The 24,738-nt window shown below is 41.0% G+C and overlaps 1 protein-coding gene across 1 annotated transcript in view; it reads left to right on the top strand.

Moving 5' to 3' along the window:
• Positions 1–2,252: 2,252 nt before the first annotated feature.
• Positions 2,253–24,738, top strand: part of LOC121414256 (RNA-binding protein 26-like) — a 50,656-nt gene continuing 28,170 nt past the window's right edge. The window contains exons 1-6 of the mRNA XM_041607375.1: positions 2,253–2,724; positions 11,103–11,221; positions 13,439–13,653; positions 21,788–21,912; positions 22,926–23,101; positions 24,277–24,489. Of these exons, the coding sequence (XP_041463309.1) occupies positions 2,594–2,724; positions 11,103–11,221; positions 13,439–13,653; positions 21,788–21,912; positions 22,926–23,101; positions 24,277–24,489 (979 nt within the window). The 5' untranslated portion in view covers positions 2,253–2,593. The remainder of the gene's footprint in view (positions 2,725–11,102; positions 11,222–13,438; positions 13,654–21,787; positions 21,913–22,925; positions 23,102–24,276; positions 24,490–24,738) is intronic.

Here is a 24,738-nt window from a genome sequence, read left to right as displayed (position 1 = left end):
CTTCCCTAGTTCGAATATCATTCCCCCCCCCCCCTAGCTCGAGTATCAATTTTGCGCCCCCCTAGTTCGAACATCATTTTAACATCCCTTCGAACATCATTTCGGCGCCCTCCTAGTTCGAATATCAATTCGGCGCCCCTACATGTAGGTCCAACATCAATTTGGCGCCGCTACATTTAGGTCGATCATCACTTCGTCCCCCCCCCCCCCCGTTCGAACATAAATTCGGCCCCCAGTTCGAACATCATTTTGGCATCATTTTGGCACCCCTTCGAACATCATTTCGGCGCCCTCCTAGTTCGAATATCGATTCGGCGCCCCTACATGTAGGTCCAACATCAATTTGGCGCCCCTAGTTCGCGAATACCATTTCGCTCCCCCCCCCCCTAGCTCGAGTATCAATTTGGCGCCCCCTAGTTCCAATATCAATTTGGCGCCCCTACATCGAACATCAATTCGCCCCCCCCCCCCCCGTTCAAACATCAATTCTGCCCCTAGTTCGAACAGCATTTTGACATTCCTTCGAACATCATTTCAGCGCCATTTTGGTTCGAACATCATTTTCTTTCCTCCTCTTCCTCTTTTATTTCTCGTCCTTCCCCTCTTCCTCTCCACTTTTCTTCTCTTCTTTCCCCCTTTCTCTCTTTCTTTTTTTCTTCTCTTCTTTCTTCCCTTTTCCTTTTTTTCCTTTTTTTCTCCTTTTCCCCTCTTCCTCTCTCTTTTCACCCTCTTCCTCTTTTTTTCTCCCCTCCCCTTCCTTTTCTTCTCTTCCTTCCCCCTCTTCCTCTTTTTTCTCTTTATTCCCCTCTTCTTTTCCCTTTTTTTCTTTCCCCTCTTCTTTTCCTTTTTTTTCTTTCCCCTCTCTTTTTTTTTCTTTCCTCCCTCTTCCTCTCTCTCCTTTTTTTCCCTTTTCTTTCCCCTCTCCCCTCCCTTTTCTTGTCTTCCTTTCCCCTTTTCTTCTCTTCCTTTCCCCTTTTCTTCCCCCTTCTCTCTCTTTTTTCCTCTTCTTTCTTCCCTCTTCCTCTCTTTCCCTTTTCTCCTTTTCCTCTCTCTTCCCCCTCTTCCTCTTTCTTTCCCCTCTTCTTTTTTTTTCTTTTTTCTTTCCCTTCTTCTTTTCTTTCCCCTCTTTTTTGTCTTCTCTTCTTTCCTCCCTCTCCCTCCCCCTTTCTTTTCTTCTCTTCCTCTTTTTTTCTTCTCCCTCCCCCTCCCTTTTTCTTCTCTTCCTTCCCCCTCTTCCTCTTTCTTTCCCCTCTTCTTCTCTTTTTCTTTCCCTTCTTCTTTTCTTTCCCCTCTTTTTTTTCTTCTCTTCTTTCCTCCCTCTCCCTCCCCCTTTTTTTTCTTCTCTTCCTCCTTTTCTTTCCTCTTTTTCCTCTCTCTCTTTTCTTCTCTTCCTTTCCCCTCTTCCCCTCTCTCTCTTTTTTTCTCCTTTTCCTTTCCCTCTCTTTTTCCTTCTCTTTCTTTCCCCTTTTCCTCTCTCTTTTCTTTCCCTTCCTTCCCCCTCTTTCCTTTTTCTTCTTTTCTTTCCCCCTTTCCTCTCTCTTTTCCCCTCTTCTTCCTTCCCTCTTTTCCTCTCTCTCTTCCCCTCTTCTTTTCCCCCTCTCCTCTCTCTCTTTTCCTTTTTTCTTTCCCCCTTTTCCTCTCTTTTTTTCTTCCCTTCTTCCTTTCTTCTTTTTCTTCTTTTCTTTCCCCTCTTCCCCTCTCTTTCTCTTTCTTTCCCTCTCTCTTTTTTTTTAGCCAAAGGGGGGGGGGCCAAGGCCCCCTCGGCCCCCCATGGATCCGCGCCTGCTAATGAGTGCCCCCGGGGGGGGGGCAAAATAAAGTACACCCTTTATAAAGTATTTTAGTCTTTTTATACTCTATAGTAGCTCGCAAATGGACCGTAAACTCATAGTTCCCTCGCCTGCTAGACTCCCTTTTCATTATTTTAGTTTCAGTGTTTTTGACACCCTGGCCTTAGTTAACGTGCCCCATCTTGAAAAAAAAAATTGTCTCGTTTAGTATCCACTCGTCATTCATGGAAGTGCCCCCCCCCCCGGATATATTACCCAATCAACTGGTAGTAAACATTCGACCCCCTAATTTCATCCTTATTTTTTTATGATTTTTTACGTGGCATTTTAACACACAATTGAATCTATGGGAAGTGTTTTACACCCGTTAAGCCCCCCCCCCCCCAAAAAAGCTGCACGTTGATTTCATGTATTAATTTTTCAAACAGCGCGCACGTGCTTCTGAATCGCATTGTATATCTGTACGCGCACGTACCAAGCGTGCGCATAGCGTATAAGCAAGTGAAGAGTCAACGTACATTGTGCGTTTATGTGTGGGACTACACTGAAAATTCCACAACTTTCGCTTAAATTTAGTCAAAGATGGCGTGTATATTATCAAATAGATAGTGGTTGAAATTGTTTTTTGAACTTCATTATAGCAACTACGCTCTCCAGCCACTGATTTCGCTGAGTCTCTGCGAATTGTTGGACTACGTAAACATACGGACATCAATCAAGACTCCAAAACTGTCCAAGTCCAACCAAGCCACACGAGTTGACACTGTTAGATAGTGTTACTGGCCTGTGCACGAAGTGATTGCATGCATGCAATTTCAATTGAATTGCAGACGAAGCGAAGAGTCGAAGATCAGCTGGAAAAGGACACAATAATGCCTGTTATTGAAAATGTGGAGGACTTGATGACATGGCTATCCAAAAAGTTGGAACCCATGTGAGTATTAGTGTAGTCTGTAGCAGGCCTCGAAATAGGATTTTGCATGGGCAAGGCCACTTTTTTGAGGGGCACTTTTCCACTGAGGCCAGGCAGCAGAGGGCACCAAGGCCACTTTTTAAGGGGCATGTAATAAATTATTTGTAGGTGTTACAGTTTCGTGGCGTGGGGGGGGGGGCTTTCCATAGTCGATGTTATACATCAGATTCATTACCAAACCACATTATTTACTTAAGAAAAAATGAACTTTACGCACTACTGGTGATACCTTCTTCATGACTCATGTTCTTGAGCTACATGTAATTAAATGTGAATCTGATTAGCACCCAAGAAAGTATCACCTGTCGTTCGTAAGTTGTTCGTAACTGACGAACAGCTTTTATGAAACACTCCCATTCAAAGTAATGTACTTACGCATCGCGCACGCTCGCCAGGAAAGTACAGCGCGCGACATTTGTGTAGTACACATACGGAGCTCGCGCTCGTCCATTCTTATGCTGCAGCTTACATAGCATGTGTAAAGCGCTCTAGCGGCCGGCCAGCTGTGTATAGTTGGCTCATCGTTCGGCGCGGCTTCGGACTAGACTGCATACATGCACTGGACGTCGCTGGTAAAGCTAAGGTATTAATACTTTTTGAGATCGGAGAAAAGTTTTCCTCGCTCAGAAAAAAAAGTGCAGACTTTCAAAAGGGGTACATTATATATCAGAAAAAGGGTACATTTATGAGAAAAAAGGGCACCACGGCCATATAAAAAAGGGCACATTTTTAGTGGCCGTAACTTTTAGCAAAAAGAAGAAGGGAATGACGGCCAGTAATGAGGGCATCGACGGCCATGGCCGTCGATTATTTCGAGGCCTACTGTAGATTGTTAAGTAAATTTAAAGTTTTATGATGGTCATGGTGGGCCCCAAGTCTGCTCACCTAACAATTTGAGTTCAAATTTAACATGAATTTATTCTTATTTCACAAAATCTTTTAATTAATAGTGTTCCTTATATTATTGAAAATAAGTGTACCAAATTTCTCATTAAAAAGTGAAAGGAAATACAGGATTTTCTTGAAAAAACCTCGGGCAGTCATTTTCAGATTGAAAAAAAAAAAATGGTAGATCTACCCCATGTCTGCGCACTCATTCACTTTGCACACGATTCGGGGATTGTGATGAAAAAGGCTGCATTTTGAGGCCGTCACATGAAATGCCCTGAATTCATTATTTTTCCACCATTTTGAGTCAGATTTTTTTATGAATACCTGTCTATGTAGTGCATGTGTAAAGTTTGTGTTGTTGCATATCTTCTGTAACTAAAATCACGCAGATACGCGGGTGCGCAGACATGAGGGAAGTGACCATATAGTGCGGGGTTTCCAAGTTCCAAATCCAACAAATTACGGGCATTTCAAATTATAATTATTCATCAGCATGATAATAATAATAATGCTCAGTTCTTGTATAGCGCATCACACATAGCATAGCATGTCCCTATGCGCTTAAAGAAGAAATAGTGTGAGGTAAGAATAAAGTAATCAAGATATTTTCATTGGACCATTAGTTCAAAGTTGGTATTTTATGCATTGAATAGATATGTTCTGAGGGATCTCCTGATCACAATGATCAGATCAGGCTGACATTAAACTTCATTCACAAAATATTCACATTTTATACCAAACCAATTCAAATAATAGCTAGCAAATTGAGCGCAAGATCGTAAACTTAAAATTCAATTTAGAAGAAGATGTGAAGTAGGCCTAACGTTAGAGTATGACTAGGCCTAGAGACTTCGTCTTCGGACTAGACGAGAAACACTCATTCTATGAACAAATGATTTTAACGTAGCTTACCCAAACTGGGTTTGTTACCATCCTGCCTGTGGGGAATCTACAGGTAGGACTATGGTCATGATGGTACTTAGAGACTGTGCCAATGCTGTACATAGCACACAATTTAAAAAAATCATTAATATATCACTTTTGTCATGTTTGTGAACCAAAATACTAATTTCCATGATATAGTTGCAATTTATTTTTCATTAGTTACTCGGGAGTAATGTTTTGTATTCACCAGAGTGCTGTAGAACTTGAATTTTGTGCATATTTTTGTGTACGCCCTCTATTGGTGGAAAATATGGCAAGACAATTGTAATTTTTCAATCTCTATTTTTAAGTAAGAAAAAATAATTTAAAGAATCAAATTTACTTAAGAGCCAAGTCATATGATGAAAAGCTGTAATGGAAACTGACAGTGTCAAAAAATCAAGCATTTGTCCCAAAGAAGAAGAGAAAATGAGCCAAACATTGCCAACCTTATTTCACCACACACAGGGAGTAGTAGCAGAGATAGTCCGGCAGCCCAGGAGGTTTATTCAACCGAAAGCAAGACAAGCAAATGACCCCATAGCTGGATGGCATGGACCTTGAAGTTTACAAAAATGCATTGCTGCCGGGTTCTATGCGTGGTCTTCCCTCCGAAATGATGTAATATATGACGTCACTACAAAATGGCCATATTTTACCATTTTGCAGACGTTGTACACATAGCATGAAGTCAAGGGAGAATATCTTGGCCAAATCATGCTTGTTTTGTATGAAACTTTCACAATATATTATTCAAGTAGTGCACAAGAGATATGCAAAATTTCACGAACAGAAATTATTGTTTACATATGCAAATTACGTAATGAAATTTGCATATCATTAGTTTTGGAGATTTCTCGCTTAAAAATCGTCAAAAATCGATTCAGAAATTTATTTTCTTTTTTAGTGTACTTTATCTGATATTTTTCCTCTCAAGCATAATATCATTGTCTTCATCTATATCTCTACTTTAAGAAAATATATAACAATAATTGAAAAAGACATTATAGACTGTGATTTCAGCCCCCTTTCCAATATGGTGCGCACGTAGAAATCGTGCGTTTTTGGCCTATTTTCACCATGTGGCTGAGGTGTGCGAACGATATGCCTACTTTATTGATGTTTCCTGCATTTTGCATGATACTAAATCTTCCAAACAACATATTTTCCTCTTCATTATGTCTCTGGTGATCAATCAATGATTTCAGCAAAAATTGATTGCCCACTGGGCAGTCTATAGGCTATGTTTTCAGCCTAGTTTTCAACAACGAACCTATACCATGTATGACTGCATCATTGTAGTCGAGTCGGATAAGGGGGTTTCTATGTACCATCAAAATATTTTTACTCAATGTTTTGGTATTTGCCTAAAGTGTCTAGTTAATGAAAATTTTTAATGAAAATCAATTATTTTCATATTTTATTGCACAAAGTCTGACAATAGGAAATTTTAAATCTATACGCATTTCACTAGGATTTGGATAGTAGAAATCGGTTGAAATTGTTTTCTGAATAGTCCGGTTAATATATTAAAAAAAAGAATTCATAAAAAATTTTGAACCAAAATGTTCATGTCCATTGACATCTATCTGTTTCATCTTGCATTCGATCGCCTTTTGTTGATGTGCCTAACATGCAGAAAATAACGTACTTAGCGATCGATAGAAAGGTATGTATTACTTGTATCATGTGTATGAGGGTAAAGGCATTTTCTACACAAAGCAATTTTTATGATAATTAAATCTCTTGAAAAAGATAGAAGTTTGAGGCATTGCTCTGCATTTTCATTTTGCATGCAATTACTCTCGGGCACCTTAAAGCATAGTCCCACAAGAACCAGTAAAATGTTACATACAGTACCATACCATTATCCATAGCTTGACTATTATGATATCATGCTTTTCGGAGCCCCCAATGTGGTAAAATTTTGTTTTGAGTATGTAATTTTTTCCTTTAAAGTAGACAACCGAAGAATCAAAAGTATTTTATAATGACTTTTTTTGGTCATCATTGTAAAGGGGAAGTATTACTAATCAGATATATAACTTCACCTTTTAAAATAGTGATTAGAGTTTGCAGAAATCAGCTCTCAAAAATGACTTATTTTCATGGCATATTTCTGCCTTCGTCCATCCTCTGGCGAGCTCCAGCTGAGTGACGTCACACCACGAGCAGTGAGCAGCTGAGCTGACAGCAGCCCATTGAAGACGATCTTTCCAATCAGTGTTTTTTGCTCTTAGAATAGTTTATTCCTCTGAAGATTGGTCTTATTACATAGATAAAAGTTTGAATTTTCTGAACAGTAAAATGAAATGCACATTTAACATATTTTGGTAACCGATATTTAGCTTAGAAAAAATTATTTGTTTTCAAGAAATATATGTGAATAAACAAAGCATATTTTCACTTAGAAATCATGCTTGCACCACATTGATATTATTATCAATATAAAGCATAGACATTCGTCTTCACAACTGAATAAAAATTATGAAATTTAATTACGTAGCAAGTTCAGGAACCACAAAAAAACACGGCAATATATGATCGCGAAATGATTGGAATTGCAGTTGGATTGCCGAAGCATTGCGAGGCAACAGCAGCGAACGCACTTTGTTCATATATCGTTATGAATACGATAGACATAGAGACATAGACTGTGGATAAATCTGTCCGCACGTGGGTTTTTTTATGAGTGCGGGGATCCTGGTTCGAAACTCTTTGATTTTTTTTTGGTTCTGGATTTTTTTAAAAATTATATTCCTTCCCCATTCCTATCAGCTCTTTTTACTCTTTTTATTTTCATGTGAGATTCTATTCAGTCCTGTATTTATTAAATCTTACTTCTTAATTGCTGCTTTTGATTTTCAAGTTCTTGATTAGATTCTCTACTTATTTGGGCAGCGACTCACTCACTGACTGGAGTGGCCGGATCGAGCAACACAATCACGACTGCAGTGGACAAAATTGGTCTTTACAGTCCACAATTCAATAAAAACGGGCAAAGGAACACAGTTCTGATTCACGTTTGGTCTGAAGTTGTCGAAAACAGAAATTGAATATCACATTACATGAAGAAAACGGTAAATTCGGAAGATATTGAACAGGTCAGTAAGGTGATTCAGTGCATGATGCACAGAGAGATGATGAGCACGTCGATTGTGTGACGTCATTATTCTCGACCGTTTTCGGCTGCGTGATTGTCGGTCTGGGGGGCTGAGAAGGGTGTCTAATAATTTCATTTCTTGCATTTCCACGACATCTATAAGACTTTTTAGTGACATATTTGTGTATAAAAAGACAATACCTTTCCATCCACATATAATTTGTCTATAATCATCACTTTCGTGAATTTTCTTCGTGTGTCTACTTTAACTCACTTTTCTCTATCAGCTACATAAAGAAATTGGGGCATAGCAAAGCCTACCCCTCAGGGGGCTGCCAAAGTCACCCAATTTTTTTCGTATCTTGCCAGTTTCTCGGAAAATTAGTCATTTTGAGGCCAACTGTGTTTCTGTGTGGTAAAGCCCTTGTTTTTGTTTTGTAACCACATAAAGATGACAAAGTAGGATCTTCTTTATCAGTTACATATGTCTATTTTCATTCTTTATTGTAAAAAAATGCAATGTTTGAGCCCCCATTCAGACAAAAGGGCATTTCTGCTATATAGTAAAGCTAGCTTTGATTTTGGAAACCCCCTTGGAAATAAAAGAAGAGGTATTTTTTTTCTATCAGCTACATGTAAAAAAGTGCTGGCACATCGACTGCTACCTTCTTCAGAGGCTCCAAGATTGGCAGATTTTCCCCACATTAGAAAAAATATGGAAAAGGGGTGGGTGCCTTTCGGAACCCCCGGAGGGGATAGACTTTGCTGTGCAGCCACGTATTAGCAGCAGATTGAAGAAAGTCTACTCCTTTAATTCCATGTAGTGCTCGAAAATAGCACATTTTCCCATAAACAGGTAAAGTATGGAAAAAGGGTAGGTGATTTTGGCGACCCCATAAGGGGGGTATGTTCCAATATGCCAACACCTCTTTATATGTAGCAGATAGAGGAAACTCTACTCTTTCGTCTCCATATAGTTTAAAAGCAATAAGAGTAGTTTTACTACATAGCAGAAACACCTTTTGCCTCAATGGGGGCTCGAAAATAGCATATTTTCCCATAAATAGTTAAAATATGAAATAGGGTAATTTGGCGACCCCCAAGGGGGGTATGTTCCAATATGCCAACACCTCTTTATATGTAGCAGATAGAGGAAACTCTACTCTTTCGTCTTCATATAGTTTGAAAATAATAAACGTGGTTTTACTAAATAAGCACTTTTTGCCCCAATGGGAGCTCGAAAATAGCATATTTTCCCATTAATGGGCAAAATACGTATAATTATCGGGTAACTTCAGCAGTCCTCAGAGGGGGTAGGCTTTGCTGTACCAGCACACCTTTTTTTGTAGCAGATAGAGGAAACTCTACTCTTGTCTCCACATCGTTTAAAAACAATGAAAGTGGCCGTACTACATAGCAGCAACACTTTTTGCCTCAATGGGGGCTTGAAAAAGCATATTTTCCAACAAATAGGTAAAATATGAAAAAGGGTGGGTGATTTCGACGCTCCCTGAAGGGGGTATGCTTCAGTATGCTAGTAGCAGATAGAGGAAACTCTACCCTTCTTATCTCCATGTAGTTTAAAAAGAATGAAAGTGGCTTTATTCCATATCAGAAACGTTTTTTTCCTTAATATGGGCTCCAAAGTGGCATTTTTTCCAATAAATGGGTAATAATGGTATTTGCCCTTAAACTAAGCAAATAAAGACATACATACTGTCATGAAGCGTTACAGTATTATCGGTATATTATATCCTCTTTCGTGTCGAATGCTGATATTTTGAAATAGTTGTTGATGTTAATGATTGAACAGATAGATATCAATGCACATGCAAAATTTTGACCAAAATCATGCCCATTTCGGGATAAATTTTATTTCAAAATATATCATCAGAAAAGGAATTAAATCGATTTCTACTATCCAAACCATAGAGAAATGCGTATTGATTAAAAGATTGTCCCATTGTCAGACTCTGCAATAAAATATGAAAATAATTGATTTTCAATTTCATTTTAAAAAAGTCCAAGAGGGCCGCCAAAGATATCAATTTTGAACCCCGTTGGACACGATTTTGGGAAGGGAACATCAAGATTCATTAACATGACAGTTTAGACAAATACCAAATCGTTGATTGAAAAATTGAGTGAAAAATATTTTGATGGTACACAGGAACCTCTTATTCGACTCGACTACAATGATGCAGTCTTACATGGTATAGGTTCATTGTTGAAAACTAGGCTGAAACGTAGCCTATAGACTGCCCAATGGGCAATCAATCTGTGCTGAAATCATTGATGTATCACCAGAGTCAAAATGAAGATGAAAATATGTTGTTTGGAAGATTTAGTATCATGCAAAATGCAAGAAGCATTAATAAAGTAGGCATATCGGTCGCCCACCTCAGCTATATGGTGAAAATAGGCCAAAAACGCACGATTTGTATGTGCGCACCATATTGAAAAGGGGGCTGAAATCACAGTCTATAATGTCATTTCCAATTACTGACATATATTTTCTTAAAGTAGAGATATAGATGAAGGCAATGATATTATGCTTGAGAGGAAAAATATCAAATAAAGTACACTAAAAAATAAAATAAATTTCTGAATCGATTTTCGACAATTTTTTATGCAAGGAATCTCCAAAACTAATGATATGCAAATTTCATTACGTAATTTGCATATGTAAACAATAATTTCTGTTCGTGAAATTTTGCATATCTCTTGTGCACTACTTGAACAATATATTGTAAAAGTTTCATACAAAACAAGCATGATTTGGCCGAGATATTCTCCCTTGACTTCATGCTATGTGTACAATGTCTGCAAAATGGTAAAATATGGCCATTTTGTAGTGACGCCATATATTACGTCATTTTGGAGGGAAGACCACGCATAGAACCCGGCAGCAATGCATTTTTGTAAACTTCAAGGTCCATGCCATCCAGCTATGGGGTCATTTGCTTGTCTTGCTTTCGGTTGAATAAACCTCCTGGGCTGCCGGACTAAGAACAAGGTTATATCATGTGAACCAGTGCAATATTTGTCATGATTTTAACAGATACATGTGTAATTTTTTTATCTCCAACAGCTGTGATGCGGACCCTAATGCCTTAGCCAAGTATGTAGTTGTTGATTCCCACTTTTGGTCTGACAATTGCGATGGGCCCAAAATTGCGCATGTCAGGCTTCAAACAGGAGTCATGACTTAACCATACGTCCAGACAGTCTTACATGTAGTATATAACGATAATATCAATAGGGATTAAAACTTGGAAGAGTACAATTTTTCATTATAAGGGGAAGTGTGAACACGATTGTGCGTACTATAAAGGGAATATAAAGCAGTTTGATCATGTGAACCAGTGCAATATTTGTCATGATTTTAACAGATACATGTGTAATTTTTTATCTCCAACAGCTGTGATGCGGACCCTAATGCCTTAGCAAAGTATGTAGTGGCGTTGGCGAAGAAGGATAAAAGTACAGATGAGCTGAGGGCTACATGCATTGATCAGCTTGGTGTCTTTCTTGTAAATGGTATGTTTCTTACAACATACTACTAATAGAGCTTCCATGACAGTATAGCCAGCATTGTTGCTGTTTATGATTACTAGTTACATGTACATGTAGATGCCAATTCTGGTCAGTATGCAAATGAGGGGACTGATGATGTCATCCACTGACTATTTCTCCTGTATTTTAATATGAAATATTGTAATATTCTCATTGTCCTGTGAAATGAAGTTTTATTTGTGAAACAAAGTTTTATTCCTCCCTGAACACATTGAATTACCACTGTTTTAACATTTCAGTGAAGATGATCCTTGTTGTCAAATGTGTAAAACTTGAAATTTGTTTAATTCAAAGTAGTTATAAAAAATAAAAGAAATCGTGAGGGACATCATCTTATTTGCATTTCGCTTACCGTAAGTAACGGTGTATTACCCGCACCTTTTTCTCGGCGGGATAGAAGCAAAAGTCGGGGGTGCGGTTTATACACGGTGACGGGTCTGAGCCAGCCCGCCGTAACCCCTCCCGCACATGTACGATGTCTGCCAGTTCACAACACATTGAGTGGCCGGGCGTAGCCGCCCAGGCAATGTCGTTTAGAGGGGTATGAGCCGCAGGTAATGGGAAGCGATTATTACGATCTTAATTAAATATTGTCCATAACAAATGCACCCACCTTCATGACACTAATTTTACTTTATTCTCGATTAAAAGTAGTGAAGTTCCCTGGCTAATTTAAAAGAGACGCCAAGCATACTCGGTAATATTTTGTCACCGCTGAGCGAGAGTTGACTGCTGAGTGAGCTGATCGAGCTTGCGTTGTATTGTGGTTATAGTGTGACTTAAGCTGGCGCTATTCATTTTAGTCCCTCCCCTCCAAAGTCTAGTTTCATGCCAGCTTATTTTTTCTTTCCCGTTTGCTTTTCATAAGATACCATGTAAACCACGCACGTAAAGCCGTAAAAACAACTGGAAAAAATGCCAATTTCTTTGTTTCTTGATCCTTCCTGTAATCCCGTATCCAAAATTCCTGCTAAGACATCAAATTTCTGAAAGTGATTGAGAGGTTGTGATGCAAGAAATGTGGATGTTTCTTCCTCCTATGCCTGGAAAGACACAGATCATAATTTGATAAGATGTACTGGTACTGTACCGTAGTTTGCAATGTACAAGAACGGCAGTTCTGAATGTGTACACTGTGATTGTGAGGTGAGTGAGTTTGTGAGTGGCCAATATTGTCGGGACCTTTCTTTCTTGCTAACAATTGTAGATGAATTGATCAAGAACAGCAGACTCCGCATACCGTATATCTCTTTGGATGCTTTGAAATCTTTAAGTTAGTTTTTGTTTTTTTGTACATGTACCTCAAATATGCATGTAAATGTGAGGATTTTTTTTTAGTTCAAAGATGGGGGTGCGTTAATCCACGGGTGCGGTTTATAGTCTGTTACTTACGGTAGTTGTACATATAACTGTTTTGTGAGAATTAAGTGAATCTTTATGTCACAACTTTCTTATTTTACATTCGATTTTGATGAAATTTTCAGCTTTATGTTTGTTTTTTATATTGGTACAACTACAAATCAACCTTTTTATGGGGCAACTTGACCTTTAAGTGTAAGTTTTTGCAACCATGAACTGAAAGAAAAATCAGATTTGCTGAATAGAGGTGGAACAATTTCTGTGTTACATGTACAGTATAGGTAATTACCCTATGGAACTTGTTACTTTGAGAGGTCATGCAAGTACAGCTGTTGCAAGTGAGATTATTATGGCACCAGCAGTTTTACATTCTTAACCACAACATTGGCCAATACAAGTCATCAACAATGTACATTCTTATTCTGTTAAACTACATATATCAAAATAACAGCTACTACTACAAACCACATTTTCAAGTAATGATTGTGAAGAAATCTACAGTGCATATAAATTATAAAGGATGTAATTTCTGTTAGGTACATTGTAATTACAGTTTTTTTAATTGAATATGAAGTAAGGAATACAATAATGTTATCTCCAAGATTGTGCAGCTACTTGTATGATCTAATTTTACACATCATATTAAAACCATGAGTTGAGGCCTCAGGTCCAATCTTAGATAGTCCTGCTGCCGAAATTCCCCATATTTGTCAAGATATTGTGTTTGCTGTTGTATGTACACATCTGTGAAAGTGAATGTTCAATGTGCCATTAATTACTGATAATGCAATTTCACATCCATTTTGTCACTGTTCTTTGCAGAAACCCAGTCCTTCGTAGATGACCTTTTCGTCGCTCTTGCCACAAAGTCTTACATTCCAGGGGGAAGTGCCAATATTACATCAGGAGAGGGCGGCAAACAAGATCCACCATCACAGCCTGTGGCAGCGGCTCCCGGTGGTGCCGACTTGCCGACCAGTACTGAAATTGTATCAACCAAAGAAGAGGGTCGATCAAGGAGCTCCAATAGGGATGTGGTGAGCAAGTTTTGAAAAAAAAGTTGATTCTGCAGACAACAATATATTTGTGTGTATGCGCATGTCAGAGCTGCCAAGCAGTACAGATTTTCCATATTTAGTACTGAAAAATGAGAAGAATACTGATGGTTTCATGCAAAATACTGATTTCTCAAGTTTCATTTTTATGTGTTGTCCTATGGTATTTCTTTGAAAATACTGATTTCCTCACCAAAATACTGATTTTCAGCTTTAAAAATACTGAAATGATCTTGTTCAGGTTGGCAGCTCTGGCTTGTGCTTTATTATGGACTCAAAACATAAAAACAGTTTTCATCAGGTTTAAACTGGTAGATAAGAACAATTACAGCAGATTACAATATTTGCAAAATAATTTGTTGATCAGGGGGAGGGGGGGGGGGTAAGAAAAGAAAAGCAAGGAAATGAGCAGAAAGCAGAATATATGCAAGTATAGTGATGTAACATGTCAAGTACATGAGCAAGAGCACCTGGATTGTGAGTACATTTGCCTGAAATCTAAAACAGCAGAAGTACAATACTCTATAACAGCAAGCAAGGCAGGAGGAGGAAATCAACTAGCGTGACAATCCGCTGCACCACATCCCCCCCCCCCACTGCCCCATGGACTTGTGTCATCTTTTATAATCACACATATCATTTCTAAGTGTAAAAAGGCATTACAGTTACCTTCTATTCTTGGCATTTATGTCCCTTTTGGAAACCTTGCCATATGATTTTTGTTTGAACCATTTTGTCATCATCATTGCGAATAAGAAGGACCAAATATCTTATTATTGTATTTTTTGCCCAGTGCTATGTAAGTGTAAAAAACAAGGAAACCTTATATTATATTGATATTTTCATCAACATAAAAGGAAATAATAGAACATGGAAAATATATGAACATGGGTTTTACGATTGATGTAACTTTCAAGGGTTTCTGGATGTGTTACATGTAGGTATGCAAACAATGAAACAAACACCTTCCAAAGAAAATCAAGATGACATCCACTTGAATTCCAGATAGTGCTATTTTCAAGAATATTTATTAAATACTGTTTTATATTTATTTATAATTCACAGTGTTAACATTAATTTCAGTTTCATTCAACGATGTAAAATAGTGAAAATATTATACAGTGTGTTATATTTACTTCAATAACTCCATACATCTACTTGATTTGCTAGTTCAGCCCTCTGGACTGCCATACCCGAATAGAACTCCCAAGGATTTAAAAAGCGCGAGCGCGCCCTCTCCCGTTCAGGCTTACTACCCATGATCACCGCGCAACTAGCGTCCATCTTCCTCTTTTGCTTTCGGCAAGCCACCTGTCAAGACGTGCTCAGATAAGTCTCCTAAGAGCTCAAATCTTTTTGAGCTTTGGTATATTATTTTCGCTTATCTGTGGTGCATTCTCCCTTTTAATTTCAATCTTTCCATTTGTGTGTAAGATTGTGTTCAGAATTTACACTTGGCGTGACTTTTTAGACGTGTTTTTGGTGACACTTAAATTGTTTTTCTAACGTTTGAGTTCTCGTCGCGCCGCATCGCTAGCGCGTTCGCGAGGCACCGGGCTTGGCCTGCCTACGTGGCAGCAAGCCTTCACCACCTGTCATGGTTATTGTTCTTCACGTTCAAAGCGTGGTGGCTTTTGGTGCCGTTTTTGAATTAAATTCTAGACAGCCTCTACACTTTGTTGTCGAGGGTGTTGTTATTTCTTTTTGCAGGTTGGGATCTTCAACTCTGTTCCTTCCTTGCTTTCTGGAATTGATTTATTAAGATTTTCGATTGATTATTGATTGATTAATTCTTCAATTCTCTTTCCTTTCTGTTCTGAATAAATTTCTTAATTGATATTTTATTCACAGGCGGATCTTGAAGCTCAATTCCTTTTTCCTTCTGTTCTGAATAAATTTCTTGATTGATATTTTATTCACAGGCGGATCTTAAAGCTCAATTCCTTTTCCTTCTGTTCTGAATAAATTTCTTGATTGATATTTTATTCACAGGCGGATCCTAAAGCTCAATTCCTTTTCCTTTCTGTTCTGAATAAAATTCTTGATTAATATTTTATTCACAGACGCTTCGGGGATTGTTTAATTCGGCTTACGCAATTATACCTGATGATTGTTTGGTTATTCAATCCCCCCTAAAAAAAAAAAAAAAATTTTGTTCTTTACAGGTGGGGTCTCCTTCCTGTTAGAAATTTTTTTGACCTGTCCCGGAATTGTTTTCTTCGTTCAATTCCCTCTTCCCTCCTAGTCTTATATATTTTTTTATTTCGACAGGCGGGCTCTACGATTCCCTTTGAGGATTTACTGTGTCGTTCTTCCTCTTGGAATCGTTACTAGAGACGTTCCTCCTTCCTCCTGTTCTGAATTTCTTTACCTTTCCACAGGAGGTTACTTTTTTTTTTCCTCTTGGAAATTATCGTAAAATTTCTCTTATCTAGGAATTATTTGTCTCTCAATCCCTTTTCTTCCTGCTCTGAAATGCTTGTTTTTGTGTTTCTTTGCAGGTGGAAACTTCGTTCTCTTCTGAACTTGCATTCATTTTTGAATTTTTGTTTCGAATTTTTCCTTCGGGCACAAAAAAAGAGAATATAGTAGGGGAACCTTGTAGGAGTTTCTTTTTTCAAAGTCTCCGACCTCCTTTTTATTTTCTTACAGGCAGATACCTAAACTATTCTCAGGTTCTTCTTCCTCCCTACCCCTCCCCTCTTGTTTTGTTCTGTTTGCTCAAACAAACTCCTTTTAGGAGGAGGGAAAGACCACTCCGGTCTCCACTTTTAATCTAAGCGAGATCTTTGTAAAAAAAAAAAAAAAGAAAAAGAAAAATTCTTGTTTTTCCTTTTTCAGGGTAGAGAGAGGTATCTTTGAATGGGACTAACACAGCCCCAGAGGACCTGGTGCCCTCCACGGGGACCGTCCCGATTGCAAGTTACAGAAGTCGGCCGCCTCCAGGCGAGCAGGAGGGACGCCGCGGTGAGCGCCCAGCGGCGGTGAGTATGAGGGTGCGTCGATCAGCATTCCGAATTTGCGGTCGGATGCTAAGAGAAGGAAGGCCGAGACTGTGGTGCCACGGTCTCGGACAAAGGAAAAAGTGGTAGCCAAGGCTTCCAAGCCTAAACTAGGTCCTGCCGCCGCAGCACCCATAGGGCTATGCGACCCACCGGCTACCGGGTCACCAGAAGTCCGGAGGGAGAGTGCGGTTCTCTCCCCCCGGCACAGGTCAGGATCTCTGCCGTATAAGTCGTCCTCCGTTGACAGCATCGGGAGAGATCGCCCAGCCCCTGACCGCGAGAGGCGTCACACAGACTGTAACCACAATCTGATCGTGACCACAATCTGACCCCGTCAGATTCGGGTGAAGTTTCGTTGTTGGCGGCCGCCCTGCCAGGGGCGGCAAATCGTAAGAGATCACCCGTGCCTCTTGTGCCTTCTTCTGCTCCGGCCACGCCGGCGGAGCCCGCAAAATAAGAAGAAGAAGAAGAGGTCGAAGGAGAGGTCGGCCAGCCCTGTTGCCATGGGCATTCCTCCTTCAGACCCTCTTATCGGTGGCCAGATGTTACAGTCATACATGTTATGCTGCTATATTCTGCTACCGCGAGAGGCGTCACACATCGGGCTGTGACCACAATCTGACCCCGTCAGATTCGGGTGAAGTTTCATTGTCGGCGGCCGCCCTGCCAGGGGCGGCAAATCGTAAGAAATCACCCGTGCCTCTCATGCCTTCTGCCCCGGCCACGCCGGCGGAGCCCGCAGAAAGAGAAGAAGAAGAAGAGGTCGAAGGAGAGGTTGGCCAGCCCTGCTGCCATGGGCGTTCCTCCTTCAGACCCTTGTGTCGGTGGTCAGATGTTACAGCTATTCATGCTGCTACATTCTGCTACCGCGAGAGGCGTCACACATCAGACTGTGACCACAATCTGACCCCGTCAGATTCGGGTGAAGTTTCGTTGTTGACGGCCGCCCTGCCAGGGGCGGCAAATCGTAAGAAATCACCCGTGCCTCTTGTGCCTTCTTCTGTCCCGGCCACACCGGCGGAGGCCGCGAAGAAGAAGAGGTCGAAGGTGAGGTCGGCCAGCCCTGTTGCCATGGGCGTCCCTCCTTCAGACCCTTGTGTCGGTGGTCAGATGTCACAGCTATTCATGCTGCTACATTCTGCTTTCGAGTAGTGCGGGTTCACCCCACCCTCGACGTCTACTCACCCCGCTGATGCCCCTGAGCATCAAGCGAGACAAGTGGGCAATAACCACCAGACACCCGGGAAATCCTCGAGCGATTCTGTTAAATCGCCAGCCAGTGCACCGACTAACCGGGTGCCCCAAGATCGCGTGTGCTTTCCAGCATTTTCGTCGATCTCAGAGCACGTGTCCCAGCCGACACGCGGGGCCACCCCGGCGCTTACTGGACAACCTCCCGGTTCAGTCCATAGAGCGAGACTCCCTTTACGAGGACAACCCCTATCCCGCGGGCGACTTTTCAGTAAGCGCTCAGGCGCTGCTTGACAAGTATCTACCTCACATCTACCCTCCGAGCGGGGGTATTGATGAAGCAAGGGAGTCCATATTTTCTCGCCCCGCCTCTTCAGGCGCTCCGAGCTCAATCGGCCGAATTGGGGGTCTCGGAGAGTGACGGGGTCGCTCTAGACGAGGCGGCTCCTACGACGAGGAAGCCGCCAGCTCCGTGGGTGTAAACCCACCCCCGCTCTGCTGCTGCCCGGAAGCGCCAGGCTCCGGCGCCGCCGTCTCGAAATTTTCAAGCCTCTCGAGGCTAGCGAGAAGGCAGAGGCAGGGGGGGGGCGATTATTATGCAGGTACTCCCGAATTCGCCCTCTACGTCAAGCTCACATACGGCGACGACTCCTTCAGCGGTAACTCTCTCCATTCTTCCCCCTAAGCGGGCCCGTAGATTGGAGGTATGAATCTCTTACATACCGCATGCCGCACTTCTCTCGTGAGAATGTTTGGCTGCTTTGAGAGGACAACCTATCACGTCCGCGGACCGTCCGCCCAGGCGACGGGACCGTCGCTTTTCTGGCCTGAACCTCACTTTCTATTCGAAAGTAAGGGTGCCCTGTCTTACTTAGCTCCTACCCTTGCAACGCCAGAGTCAGGGCTATAGTACAGACACCCGTTCTCCAGCGATCGCCGCTGAAGAGAGGGCGACTCTGATATGAGCACCATCACCGCTCAGCGGTATGTCTCACTATCTCATAGCTCTCCGAGCTTATGAGTATGTATATCGGATCTGAATGTCACGGCGATTAAAAGTTCTCCTGTGCTTAATAATCGCTATGCCTTCACCACCCGGTGCATTATGGTTATGTTAACCTATTTGTCTCGTATTCGGGCGGCTCGTACGAACCCTGCCCGAGCTGCCATCACCGGTCGTCCCCCCGGACACCGCCGGCAGCACCCGCACCGAATACGTGGAAGGAATCAGCTTTTCATATGCTAGATATCCCTCCTGTTGACATTCACAGCTGTTCCCCGAGTCTTTCCCGGTTGGGTAAACATCATCTCGGAGGAAAGTAACCGCCGTACATCTCATGAGATTGTTGGCTATGTACGTGCGTTCAAACTTGTTTAAAGCCCCAGGATTCTCTGTCGGCATTCTATGCCTACTTTCTGGGCACACCCACCGTACCGGGTCGGCGAGTTCACACCAAACTGTACACCGCCAGACCATCGGTCGAGCTCTAACTGTCTATCTTATAGACTGCCCTCTATGTGGGTCAATCTTGCGGGCGTCTACGCCGCTCCCTCCTTGTGCGGAGTGGTCTACGGTGGATGTCTTTACCGTGCCCGTTAGTCGAATCGGCTTCTTTCTTAGAAATTTTTTCACGGCACACTCGAGTCGCCCCGCATGCTGCTTTCATCCTCCTTCCATGCAAGGCATGTGGCCAGGGTCACCGCACGACCGAGGATGATGTAACAGTGGATGGATGTATGCTTATGCCTTCCTAACCACGATCACTACGACCCGCCTTCTCTCGGGCCGACTGTGGATGAGCCTCTCCATGTAAGTGATTTACTTCACTGGAGTTCTTCTTTTAGAAATTTAGATTCTCATCCCCCGCTGCTTAGGCGTCATTTTTGCCGCCCCCCGCAGCTTTTTGGAGCTCCTTATCTTACCGATATCGGACTGTTCCACGCTGCCGCAACCAGCGCCGGCGGTGCTCGCTCTTACGATCACCTGAGAAACAGGCCTTGTGACTGTTTTCATAAACAACTGGTTCTCACCGCAGACTGATGGAAATTTTGTGATTACTTCCTCAAGTCTCCTTCGCTTGTTTCTTCAAGCGAGGACTTCGACACTCTTAGCCAGTTTCCGTCCCTAACTTGATAGGACAGGGCCGTTGCTACCTCATTCGATTCCGTTGGGAATGTAACGGTTGAGGTATTATATCTGGCGATGTCTGTTCGTTTAGAGCATCTCTTGATGGTCGTTTACACGTAATATCGTGACAGATTTTTTTTTTTTTTTTTTTTTCTCGCCAGCTCCCTCTGGCGTACACTTGCTGCTGCTAGGGATTCCCCCGCCCAGCGGACAGCCATCGCAGCCTAGCCTCACGGGCTCTCTCGGCGATGGTGGCTTGAGCCAAGCCACCTCTTCCACCGCGGGCACTGCACCCTCAGATGGGTGCTTCAATCAGTATGGGAGAAAGGGGATCCTGAGTTCTCTCTCGATCACTCGGTCTAACACACTTTTGTCGTGATGTGTACCGCGCTGTATCCCTGACACGCCCGGTTGAGCTGTTTTGACCAGACTGCTCTATTCTACATAGGCAACATGTCCGCGGCATTCCTTATTAACAGGATGGCACTCAGTCGCTTTCTCGACCCTTGTCTGCCTTACGAGTGGTTTTCTTCCTAAATCCCTACTCTCCGTCGTTCCTGGTCCCCTTCGGACCGCTAGTAACTTTTTACCACAGCTCTCTATCAGAATTCTGCAGATTTCTGCCCTCACGCATTTGAGACAGATATCGAATTCTGGGCGCTTTCTCCCACGCGGAGGCTTCCCCTACAGAAATTTCCAAGCTTGCGGGAAGCGTGCGACTAGCTTGCGCAAGCTTGCGGCATGCTAGTAACTAGCATGCGGTTAGCTTAATAAGCGTGTGATATGCGTGCAGAGTAATAGTTAAGCGATCTTTTAGCGAGCAGGGACTGTTCGCTAGCATGCACTCGCTTATTAAGCGAGTGCCCTGCTAGTCGCATGCTAGTTACTAGCAAGCGGCACGCTTAAATTTCGGTAGGGGTTCTGAGATATCTCGCCTTCTCAGATTGGTCGATTGATCACTTACTGAGCCTTAAAAGCTTCAGTTTTCCGATCACGATTCTTGTTGAAATTTTCAACAAATTTCGATTCTTACGCTCTAGTCAGCAGGTGATGTTGTTCTCCTGACACTAGGCCGAGGGCCCATGATACTTAGTATTCCTGAGTATACAGGGCATTCCTCTCGAGGACATTTTTTAGGGCCGCCTTTTGGCGCTCAACTAACTCCTTCACTTCTTTCTACTTGAAGGACATTCCGTCCAGCGAGGCGAGATTTGCTGCTTCGGCGCTTAAAGCAGCTGCGGCTTTTTCCCCCTCTCCCTAAATTTCGTTGTTTTTGTTTTTTTCTTTTAAATTTTCTTAGGCTTACAATTGAAAACATGCCTCCCTACGGTTTGAGTCCGTGCTGGTCTAGCAAATCAAGTAGATGTATGGAGTTATTGAAGTAAATTATGAAAATACTTACCTGATTTTCTTATTTACGAGATAACTCATACATCTACTTGATACCCTCCCACCGACCCTCCGCCTTGCGTAGCAACATGTTTCAACGTATGGGCTTGCGAAAGGTGAGGAAGATGGACGCTAGTTGCGCGGTGATCATGGGTAGTAAGCCTGAACGGGAGAGGGCGCGCTCGCGCTTTTTAAATCCTTGGGAGTTCTATTCGGGTATGGCAGTCCAGAGGGCTGAACTAGCAAATCAAGTAGATGTATGAGTTATCTCGTAAATAAGAAAATCAGGTAAGTATTTTCATAACTAAATGGTTAGACAACCCTTAAAAGCCAAGGCTATGATGGGGAACAAACATAATATCAATAATAAAAATGAAAAATAAAAACATGTTTGCATTTCTAGACTGGAGAGAATGATGAGAGGGATCATCGGCGGAGCAGCAGGAGACACTCGAGGTCACATTCCAGGAGCAAGTCCAGGAGCCACTCCCCCAAGAACAGGAGTAGGAGCAGAAGTTACAGCCCAAGGTAATTGTAGTAAATAAATTCTGAACCTGGGTTTGATTTAACCCTATATATATAGCCAGATTTGCTATTAAAATTTTGCTTTTAAAAGTTGTGGAGGACTTGAAAGAAAAAATCCATGAAACATAGATCAGCGCATTCATTTTAGGCTAAATATTTATTCCAGAATACATGTATTGTATGTCATGTAGGGTTAACCTTCTGGGGCTACATAGGGATTAATTCTGGCCAGAAGGTATGGTTTTAATATGGATAGTCATTGACACACATCTCTTACAGCAGAGATCCCACTTTGTCAGCACAATTGGTGCTCAATTCATTCAGAATTGTCTGGCAATAATAACTGAAATAGTTTCCTTCACCATTAAAGATTTTTGGAAGGGCACAGTAAACATAAGTAACATGCAATGGAAACATAATGTAGATATTTCTGATTCCCTTGATTTTGGTACATAGTTTTTCATGCCATAAACTAGATGGGCCTTTAATATCTAACCATGACAGCAATTTGTGCGGGAAAAAATTGTAGAATTATAAATGAAAATATTGTTTTCACTATAATTGTTTGTGATTTTGCTAATAAAAAGAAGAAATTCTAAACAGATTATTTTTTACTATAATTGTGTTTTTCACTCACATCGGATCTTTGGTAAGTAAGTCGCGTGGTTTTGAAAGATAAGCGTTCATTGCATACTGTGAAATTGCTTCTTATGTGGGCTTATATTGGGGGTTGTGAACAATTATCTGATATATAGTAATTTCTTGATCCTTACACTTTCAGAGCTGCAAAGTAGTACTGGTTTTCCATATTTAGTACTGAAAATAGAGAATACTGATGGTTTCATGCAAAATACTGATTTCTAAACTGTCAGTTCAAGAGTTGTCCTATGGTATTCCTGTGAAAATGCTAATTTCCTCACCAAAATACTGATTTTCAGTCTTGAAAATACTGAAATGTTCTTGTTCAGGTTGGCAGCTCTGACTTTTTGCCTTTGACCTCTTTGCTGTCATTGCAGGAGAAGGAGAAGAGATGATGACCGAAGGAGGAGAGATGATCGGTTAGATCGCTATGGCCCTCGTCGGTATGGAGACAGGGATAGAGATAGAGATAGGGATCGTAACAGGGATAGAGACTTCAGAGATCGAGACAGAGACCGGGACAGAGATCGTATGAGAGGGCGCGATGGAAGAGGTGGGAAGATACACCAAACTAAGTGCATAATCTTAGAAAAAAAAATCAACATACCTCTCGTCGTACAGTAGGGCAATTCCAAGCAAAAGTGGACATTTTCTAAAAATTTTAATTGGCTCTATTTCAAATCTAGATCAATTTTTTCTAACAAAACTCAAATGGAATTTCATAAATACAAAAGGGGAACATAATTAACCACATTTTTTTTTTCTTACATATCTCCATATAGGATAATCCAAACCATACAAGAAATTCTATACATGGGACTACATTTATTGTTTTTTTACTTAATAACAATTTAACAGAAAACTATTGCTTGTTTTGTAAAATTTTCTTCTGGATAATCTGAAGGTTATCATTTTGCATCATATCAAACAAAAAATTTTAAATATAAGTTCATTTTACGTTGCCCACAAGTGGATAGTTCTGATGTCACTCCGTAACCAGGTATCGGTTTCCGTTTTAAGTCGTAATGAAGGAAACAATGCACCAATTTTTTTTATGTAATGCAATATATTAAAGCTAGAACAACATAGAATCCAATCAATAAATCAAAATTATGATAGCAATTTAAAATTCACAGTGTTTGAGCAATATGGTTTCTCCTCAAATATGCATGCCCATTTTGCATCACTCCATAACCATGTTTATGAATGTTCATATCATTAATTCAGTGGATCAAAATAATTTTTTTTATTATATTGAAAAGTGGGATTCAGCAACTACTGTCAGGTACCATTACTTAGTAAATAACTACTCAAATGTGGGTGATATCTTTGTTTGAATGCAAAAAACCTGTTTCTGAATGTCACTCCGTAACCGTGGAACTGCCCAGTACATGTAAATTACTAGTAAACAAATTCTTACTGTGCTGCCGCTGGATGTGAAGAATTCATGAATTATTGATATTGTACTCTGTAATAAAATTGTATGGCTTAATGCATATATCTTTGCAAGAAGTAAGATATTATTTGGGATGACTGAAGTTCAGATAACATAATAAGATCGCAAAGAAAATAAAATGGTTGATTACTAATCCCATGATTTTCCCATTCTTTTACATTACAACACATATGGTGATCGTGAAGAAAAGGGACCTTGCGCTAGGTATAATGACCAATCGCAAAAAAAATAAGCGATTGATTAGCAGTTCCATGATTTTTCCAAACTTTCAGACTCCAGCAGGTATGACGATCGAGGAAGAAATCGCGAAAGGGACCTTGATCGGGACCGCGATGAGCGGTTGAAAGAAAATAGCACCAAACCATCGGCAATCAGCAGCGTCATCACTGTAGTGTCCAATGATGGACCTGAACCTGCACAGGGTTCATCCAAGCAGGGAGAACAACCTGTACAGAGGATACGACAGAGATGTAGAGATTATGATGGTAGGTGATTTGAGCAGTGATTTCATTGAAGTTTTATATCAAGTTTCATTCAAGTAAATTTTGTTTGTATCCTGCAATTATTTGTATATTTTGTGACTTGAATATGTATAGAATGATTTTATTTAAAAAAATTGTCAATAAAAAGCGGGTAGTCATTGTTGATAGTTTCTTCTATTCTTATGTTCCATTTGCAGAATACAGTGTAAAGTCATGAGGACATAATAGTATTGTAAAAGTGGATTTCATCAT

The sequence above is a fragment of the Lytechinus variegatus genome, chromosome 1 (assembly GCF_018143015.1).
Source record: "Lytechinus variegatus isolate NC3 chromosome 1, Lvar_3.0, whole genome shotgun sequence".
Lineage (NCBI taxonomy): Eukaryota > Metazoa > Echinodermata > Echinoidea > Temnopleuroida > Toxopneustidae > Lytechinus > Lytechinus variegatus.
The sequence above is the reverse complement of the archived record's forward strand: the minus strand, read 5'-3'. Positions and strand labels throughout refer to the sequence as shown.